The sequence below is a fragment of the Rutidosis leptorrhynchoides genome, chromosome 7, assembly GCF_046630445.1.
Source record: "Rutidosis leptorrhynchoides isolate AG116_Rl617_1_P2 chromosome 7, CSIRO_AGI_Rlap_v1, whole genome shotgun sequence".
Lineage (NCBI taxonomy): Eukaryota > Viridiplantae > Streptophyta > Magnoliopsida > Asterales > Asteraceae > Rutidosis > Rutidosis leptorrhynchoides.
Genome location: NC_092339.1, coordinates 155,297,587 through 155,306,897, shown reverse-complemented (window position 1 = coordinate 155,306,897; position 9,311 = coordinate 155,297,587). Strand labels below are relative to the sequence as shown.

The 9,311-nt window shown below is 32.3% G+C and overlaps 1 protein-coding gene across 1 annotated transcript; it reads right to left on the bottom strand.

Annotated features, from left to right (window-relative positions):
• Positions 1 to 861: 861 nt before the first annotated feature.
• Positions 862 to 4,153, bottom strand: LOC139858148 (uncharacterized). The gene is made up of 6 exons (XM_071847001.1): positions 3,892 to 4,153; positions 3,556 to 3,797; positions 2,614 to 2,827; positions 1,668 to 1,753; positions 1,474 to 1,565; positions 862 to 1,372 (listed from the first exon to the last, which is right to left on the bottom strand). Exons 1-6 carry the CDS (start codon positions 3,976 to 3,978, stop codon positions 1,131 to 1,133), a joined length of 963 nt encoding a protein of 320 aa, XP_071703102.1. The 5' UTR covers positions 3,979 to 4,153; the 3' UTR covers positions 862 to 1,130.
• Positions 4,154 to 9,311: the final 5,158 nt, after the last annotated feature.

The window sequence follows — 9,311 nt, the reverse complement described above, 5'->3', positions numbered from 1 at the left end:
TGTCGTTGCCTCAATAAATAGAGCCAAAAGACCTTGTGGACAGCAACTCGAGGGCATGCCGGGTGGAAGTTGTTGCGCAAGCAAAGAGCCAACCACCCTTAGCAAACCAAAAACCACTCATGCACCTTTACGGTAGACACCCCCGAAACCACCCAACTAAAAGGAACCAACCAAGCTCTAGAGCCAGGGAAGTCGTCCTCAGCCATAATGGTCCCAAGATGCACCGAGCGATGCGAATCACTTGATCATACATACATGCATACATACGTACATACATACACACATACCTAAACCTACATACACACCAGACATACCTACGTATATACATGAGACATACCTACGTACAAGTATGAAACATACCTACGTACATACATACATGCATAAAGCCACACATACAACCATACATACATAGCATAAACACCCAGTCCTACATAAACCTATTAGCAAAACATACATACATGAGTGAATATACCACACCTGCAGACAAGTAAAAAACAAGCATACATACATACCTACCTACAAATATACATACATAAAAAACAAACTCACATACAAAAACGTGTGTAACTGCATCACACCTTCATTACAAAACCTACATGCATGCATACATACATACAAACATACAAGAACCTACGTGCATACGTACAAACAACCAAGCAAGCATGCATACATCCAAAACCAAAGATACCAAAAACATACTCATTTAATAATATTAGTAACAGTACATAAAACTAATAAAAACGATAGTTACACAGATATTTTGGGAAATAGTGTAAAATAATTGTGAATCTATAAATATTATAAATATTTAGTGTGAAAATATCACTTTCATACAGAGGTACCAATAGGTACTAATAAAGTTTTTTCTATCCCATTCATTAAATTCCTCATGTACACATTTCATAGATAAGTACTTCTCATACAACTAAAAGATGTATCATATAAACCACACAAGGTGGAGTTGACCTAATAAGCAACACAAGCAATACAAAATAAAGTCAACACACTGAGCCAAAACCATGTACAATCTAAACATAACTTCCCTCCTAAATGGGTTTGAAAACCAAACCCACACTAACTTATGGGTTTGAGCATGTTTCCATTTTTTACATGTCAAATGTAGTTAGTTCTCAACCACGACGATTGCCCGTAAAGTAGTTGAAATCATGGTGTTGAACACCTAATTGTCTCAACCAAGAATCGGCAACCCTTAAAAGTGAAACTAGTTTCTCTTGGTCCTTTGTATTCCTACTCGAGACCCAAATGTCCCCTTGCATTTTGTAAGTGGCCAATCCAAATGGCGAAAGACGGATTCCTTCTTCTTTTCTCTTTGTCTTTGAGTATCCATTTTCGTCGTTTTCAATATCCATATCTATATGCAATATAAAAAAAGTATTTTGTATTTAAGCGCCATTTAAGAAATAATTATATGAAAGTAAACAAAACAAAATACGAAAATAACATTGTGTGTACCTTGAAATGACGACGAGAGTGTATGGTACGTCAAGAAACATGTAGACAAGTCTTTTATCGTCCTTCCCATTGGAATGTGATATATCGGATACCTAAATCATGTTTTACACCAACAATAAATGGACAATTCGTCGTTATTGACTATAGTCAACATTAAATATCATGTTTAATTTTGGAAATTACAAGATACATACCAAGCAACTGCCATCCAAGTAGCTGGCGAAAGATCGACACTTCTTAACGACATTAGCCCTGGGAACTTTTTAGACAAGGTGCATACCTGTAGAAAGAAAACACAATAATAAGATAAAAAAGTAAATTGGACAAAGTATAGGGGTAAAATGACATGATTGGGATATTATGAGGGGCTGTTTGATAATATCAGCCATGTCAGCATATTTCACGCGGAAACTTTAACATACCCTACAAGCAACCAACAACTGACCATGTCAAAACAAAAACGTGTGCGGTAGAAAGGATTGGCGTTTTGCATTACAGGGCAAAATAGTCACTTTGCTTAAACTAAACAAATTAGACATTAGACAAGAAAACAAAGAAATATTGATTAAGCATACTTATTCATTTTGATAACGTAACAGCATTTGTTCTTATTTTATCAACTTATGTCGTTTATCATAACAAAATACCTTCCTAAACTAGATAGTATTACTATCACCGCTTATATATAGATTCTTTAATTTCTCATATAATATATATTTCCTACAATTTTGTTGAAAAAGTACTGAAATTTGAATGCATAGGTAGACTTATAAAAACATAATGTGCGCATTGTTCATATGTGCATAACAATCAAGAATGCATGTTGAAAACGTAAAAAAAAAAAAAAAAAATTCCCACACAATCAATGCTCATGGAGATCGTTATTCGTTACCCACACACAAGTTGTTTGTAGATGTACATAATTCGGTTGCGTCTTTGGTTAGCGACGATTTATAATTTATAAACAAATACTATAAAAAAAAAACCATGTTTACAAATAAAACGACTTAAAATGGTAACTTGTAGGATGACAACTTGCCTTCTTATATATAAAACTACAACTACAACTACAATTACTAGACCTGTAGTGAAAATAACACGTACACTATTTCAATTTTATTATATTATTTAATTAATTACCTTATCAACAAGAGGAACTCGTCCGTAAGGAGTTGATCTATCAAAGTATTGAAAGTAAAGGTGACCCAATAGATCGTTTGGGTGAAATGGTGTCTCTTGATCAAACACACCTTCATCTGATGAACATCCGTCCCATTTTGACACCTTCTCACACTCACTCTCATCACTAAGCGTATCACTATACGAATCCCTCGTTTCAGTATCCGTTTCTTCCCTGTAAAAATAGAAATCAACAATATTTTTATATGACTGAAATGTCGTATGGAGTTATATATAATTATATAGTATTACATTTACATAAAAGATCCAATTCCACCTAGTATCATCAAAAGTCTACATGGTCAAAATTACACTGCGAGTGTATTTGGTAAAACTAGCTCGTAGCTTAGCGGGAGTTTTCAGAACCTATATTAAAATTAATTATACCTTATTATGTTGTAAGTATTTGTCAAAAACAAGCAGAGCTAGAGGTATAGCTGTTTTGGTTTCACAAATGACATATATACTACTACTAGGGGTCAAATCTAATATTAGAATAAACAACAATTTACGAGCTAATTGACTTTTAAAAAAAACAAAAATTAACCAAAGACCTTAATCTCCTAAAAGCTACTATAAGTTGTTTAGCGAATAAACCCTTTAAAAAAATTCAAAAGGTGAAGGAGCTCATTTCTTGCTGCTTAAACGCATCATCTAAGCTGACTTTATTAATAATCTCGTAAGGTTTAAAAAATGAGCTAGCATTTTTTAATAACTATTTCACTAAGTTATTAAATGTTAGGATATAAAGTAAGCTATACACCACCTAATAACATGTACGCTTGTGATTGGGATGATTTTTTTAATGAATTGCCATGTGGACCTTGTTGTAAATTAAAACAAATATAATTGAATTGACTAAAAGATTAAATGGAAAATAAAAGTACTTATAAAACTAGTTACCTTAAATAGTTGAAGGAAGAATTGCTAGTAAAGATTTGAATGGCAGATAGATAAGGAACATAATACTGAATAATAGTTTCATCATCATCATCATCATCACCGTCGGCGGCGGCGGTGATCGGAACTCCGGCGCCGTAAGCACTCCATTCATCAAAACAATTCCAAACATCACTTAATGTAAAGTATTCCACATTCTCTTTTTCCCATGGATACCATAGTCTGTTCAAGTTCATCATCTCACTCTACAATACCAGGTATTTTAAATTAATTAAAATGTTATAACTTTGCTTTAATTCAAGAAATTGAAATTGATTGATTAAACAGAGAGAAACATACCTTTGAGAGAAATTGAGAAGGAACAATAGGAGTTGTGGATTCCAGAAAGCATTCAAGGTTTGATGATTTTTTATCTGATAAAACCATTTTTTTTAGAGACAATAGAAATTGATTTTAGAGAGAGAAAAAAAATGGAAATATATTTGATTGATCTGATTGGATCAATAATGGGTAATTTAAGGACGAGGAAAATGGTAAGACTTAAATAAATATATTTATTATAGTATCTAATTAGGCTTCAATTGACTTAAATAAATAATAATTATAAATAAATATATAATATATCTTGTCGACTGGAGAAAATAAGTTTAGCTGCTGGTGACTGGATGTGACCGGAATCAATGGACTCCGGGGAGATATTTATTTTGAATGACCCCAAATTTACTCTAAGAAAACGCAATAAAAAGAGAATTAAGTAGACATAAGGCGAGAATTGGAAGCTAATCAAAAGCCCTAAAAATCAACAAAAGAAAATGACAGAATAAAAGAAGCCCAAATTAAGGCGGGAATTAATGGAAGAAAAGATGTGTAGAAGAAAGGAAATGAAAATGAGTTGCGTGTATTTAACAGTGTTTGGACAGTGAAATAATAGGTGCCAAGGCCATGTGATTATTCAACAAAAATAAACTGGTAGCTTTTCTCTTTCCATTCTTTTCTCTTTGTTTTCTCGCAGTATTTACCGGTGTTTTCTCGCAGTATTTACATGTTACTTTCTCTCGTTAGACTTGACTTTGACGGTGATTTTCGGTGGAGAACCACCCCGTTAGTGGTGGTCCCCGGTGTTTGTGGTTTAGGTCGGGTTTTCTGCTGCTGCTTCCGTTGGAGTTTACTCTTGCCCTTGCCAGATCTGTGGTGCCCGGTGGTGTGCCACCCTGTTGGTGGTGGCCACCGGGTGGTACGGTGTCTAGTTGGAGTCTTAATCGTTGGCGGCTTGTCGGTGTATCTCCGCCCTGTTGGTGGAGGTCAGTGATGGTGGCTGGTGGTAGTAGATCTGACTTGAAGGGATCCATTACCCCGTTGGTGTGGACTTTCGTTGTTAATGGAGGGCAGTGAGCGGTGGTGGTAGGCGGGTTTTGGTTGAGGGTGGTAGTGTTGCAGCCGTGGTTACCTTGCTTGGATCTCTTTTTTGAGGTTGTACCTTCGGAGTTGTGCCAGACGACGATCTCCCTGTTAGAGATCTGGTTTCTACTTCTTGGGTAGGATTGGTATTTTGCAAACATATTCTCTTTTTGAGGCGGCTTGTGTTGGCTAGCATTGATCAGGTTCTATGTTGGTTCTTGTTGTGGCGGTGATTGGCATTCTCCCGATAACTGTTGCGGTTTACTTTTGTTTGCTATTTTGTTTAGTATTGCCGGTACTTTAGATTCCGTTATAGTTATAATTTTGCTCTGTAGCCTAGGTAAATGTATCTTCACTCTGTTGGTGACACCGTTTGTTTAGGTTCGTTTAGCTTGGTTAGGGTTCGTTTTGGTCTTCTTTTGTATCGGTTTGTACTTGTTTGATCTTCGGATCCGTTTGAATGTTATCGTTTTTTTGCTATAAAAAAAAAACTTTGTAAAATAATAATATGGGGGTAATATTGTAATAATTAGATTTATTCCAACGAAGTAGCTGTTATTTGTTAGAAAAGTAATAATTGGATGATAATTTTATTATTATTATAGATATTGCATAGTATATTTTTTTTGAGTATAAATAGGTGTGTTGAGTTAGAGTTTATTGTATGTATTTTTTGGTTAACAAAAACACTCTCTCTCTCTAGATTCCAAATGCCACCAAACTCTCATTGTACATTTTTCTATAAATAAAAAACCAATTACTCATACCTTTTGTTCAACCTTTGTTTTCTCCGTTTTACAGTATCTCTATCTCTATATACCTTCTACAGTCAAGAACCACTAAAGGTAGTTATAAGCCTACTGAATTATAACACGTTATCAGCACGATTATCTCAACATTTATACTAAATATGGTTGGCTCTGCCACCTAACTAATATATGGTCGGTTATACCACCTAAATGATATATGGTCGACACTGTCGCCTAATTTACATTTATGTTATCTAACATTTATTTATGTATACTAACATTTACATTTATGTTATCTAACATTTATTTATGTATACTAACATTTACATTTATGTTATCTAACATTTATTTATGTATACTAACATTTACAGTTATGTTCACTAACATTTATATTTATGTTATTTAAGTTATATATGGTCGGTTATACCACCTGAATTATATTTTCTGTAATCTAACTCTTATTAACTTCACTAACATTTATATTTATGTTATTTAAGTTATATATGGTCGGTTATACCACCTGAATTATATTTTCTGTAATCTAACTCTTATTAACTTCACTAACATTTATATTTATGTTAATAAGACCTCATGATTGTACGCAACACGTCATTTGACAACACGGTACTTTATGTACGCAACACGTCATTTGACAACACGGTACCATGGGTCGAGATTAATTCCGATCAATACGAATACGATGGGGTCTTTATATGTTATCTAACATTTATGATTACTTATGCAATTAATCATTATTTATTTCATGCATACTAATGTTTATTCTTAAATTTATAATCTTAAAAGTTAAAATAGAAAAAGTAGTTTGTATTTTTATTAAAAGTAAATCTTAAAAGTTAAAATAAAAAAAAAGTAGTTTGTATTTTTATTAAAAGTAAATCTTAAAAAGTTAAAATAGAAAAAATAGTTTGTATTTTTATTAAAAGTAAATCTTAAAAGTTAAAATAAAAAAAAAGTAGTTTGTATTTTTATTAAAAGTAAATCTTAAAAGTTAAAATAAGAAAAGTAGTTTGTATTTTTATTAAAAGTAAATCTTAAAGGTTAAAATAAGAAAAATATATTATAATAATATATATTATAACTTAATATATATTATAATAATATCATTAATAATATAATATAATATGAACCTATATTCCCTTATGATTTTATTATTTGTAATCATACCATTATTCCTTTGTTTACTACTTATGAATCTAAACTAATTCTAATTGCATGTTGTTATTTATCTACGAAAAAAAAAATATTATGATTATGATTATGATTATGATTTATGTTGTTCATCTTTCTGAAAATAGAAAATGTCAAACTTATCAAAGCTTGAGTTTGATGCCTTAGACGTATCGGGAACAAACTACACATCATGGGTTATGGACGTAGAAATAAATCTTGGATCATTGGGTATTCTAGAAACTTTAAAAGAAAATAATACTTGTTCCGATCAAGATAAATTAAAATCAATTGCTTTTATTCGCAAACATATTGATACCACCTTAAAACATATGTTTCTCACTATCAAAGATCCACATGTTTTATGGGAAAGTATCAAGAGTAGATTCGATAATCAAAAGGAAATATTACTTCTAGCTGCGAGGGAAGAATGGAGAAATCTAAGGTTCCAAGATTTCAAAAAGGTAAGTGAATACAGCTCGGCCATGTTCAAGATCCGTTCAAAGCTTCAATTCTGTGGTCAAGAAATAAGTGATGCTGATATGATGGAGAAAACTTTCTCCACAATGCATTCTGCAAATATAACTGTGCAAGAAAATTTAAGATTGCAGAATTATAAAACTTTTTCCAAACTTCAAACTTATCTCTTAGTTGCAGAAGTTAATAAAGAATTACTGATGAAAAATCAAGAATCTCGTCCTACCGGTGCGCTAACATTTCCTGAAGCTAATGCTATTAACAATAATAATAATAATAAAAGAAGAAATGCACATGGACGAGGGTGTGGAAGAGGTCGTAGCCATATTGGCCAAAACCATCATCATGGAAATTACCATAACAATAATAAAAATCATAACTATGTTCGAAATCACCCTTATGGTAATGGTCGTGGTGGTGGTCGTGGTCGTGGTGGTCGTGGTCGTGGACAAAGAAATAATAATCCACAAAATTATAAAATCCAAACACCATACAATCCCACAAATCACAATGTTGAAGAAGGCTCTTCAAAGAATGTTGAAGATTCTTGATACCTATGTGGTAAAATTGGCCACTGGTCTAAAAACTGCCGAACAAATCAGCATTCTGTTAATCGGTATCAAGAATCCCTAAAGGGAAAAGGAAAAGAAGCAAATCTTGTGGATGACCTTGATACAAAAATCACTGAGCCAACTTGTGACTACTTTAATGAATAAATTTCTAATATATATATATATATATATATATATATATATATATATATATATATATATATATATATATATATATATATATATATATATATATATATATATATATATATATATATATATATATATATATATCCTATTATATGTTCTCGTTAAATAAATGGTTGTAGATTTTCAATCTACACCATATCTAGTTTACTACATATTTCCTTATTATGTGCTATCGTTTGTAACATGTTTTGAATGTAATATACTGATGAATTATATACTCATTATTTGTTTCTCATATTTTTTTTTTTGAAGTTCATGATGTATACTGCTGGAGTAAAAAATCAGTCAAATGGTGGAGATATTTGTATTGCAGACAGTGGTGCCACTCACACCATACTCAAATCTAAAAAATATTTCACAAACTTGAAAGCAACGGAAGGAACTATACATACTATATCAGGTCCTGTGGACTTAATAAAATGAATGGGAAAGGCAAAATTCATGTTACCAAATGGTACGAATTTTCTGATAAATAATGCCTTATTTTCTCCCATGTCAAAGAGAAATTTGTTAAGTTTCTCTGACATATACCAAAATGGATATGATTATCAGTCAGTGACAACAGAAAATGAAAAATATTTAAGTATCACTGATAAGAATCGTGTAATTGAAAAACTACCAAGACTTCATTCTGGTTTACATTATACACATATAAATGTACCTGAAGTAAATGTGGTAGTTAAAGAAAAATTATGTGATCCTGTAATGATCAGTTTGTGGCATGAGAGATTAGGTCACCCAGGATCAACAATGATGAAAAGAATAATACAAAATACACATGGACATCCATTGGCGGATCAAAGGATCCCTCATGATGCACTTATCCCATGTACATCATGCTCACTTGGAAAGTTGATAATAAGACCATCACCTCTTAAGGTTGAAAAAGAATCACCAATGTTTCTTGAAAGAATTCAAGGTGATATATGTGGACCAATTCATCCACCATGTGGACCATTTAGATATTTTATGGTTCTAATAGACGCATCTAGTAGATGGTCTCATGTTTGTCTATTATCAAGTCGAAATATGGCATTTGCAAAATTTCTTGCTCAAATTATTAAATTGAGAGCACATTTCCCTGATTATACTATTAAAAGGGTGAGACTAGATAATGCCGGTGAGTTTACGTGTCAAGCATTTAATAACTTTTGCATGTCTATTGGGATTATTGTTGAACATCCCG

Excerpts from the sequence above, each read along its gene's own strand:
- LOC139858148 (XM_071847001.1), bottom strand. The coding sequence starts at position 3,978 with ATGGTTTTATCAGATAAAAAATCATCAAACCTTGAATGCTTTCTGGAA. Across the intron at positions 3,798-3,891 it reads CTTCTCAATTTCTCTCAAAG|AGTGAGATGATGAACTTGAA; the intron begins GTATGTTTCTCT and ends CTGGTATTGTAG. Across the intron at positions 1,373-1,473 it reads ACTCTCGTCGTCATTTCAAG|ATATGGATATTGAAAACGAC; the intron begins GTACACACAATG and ends TATTGCATATAG.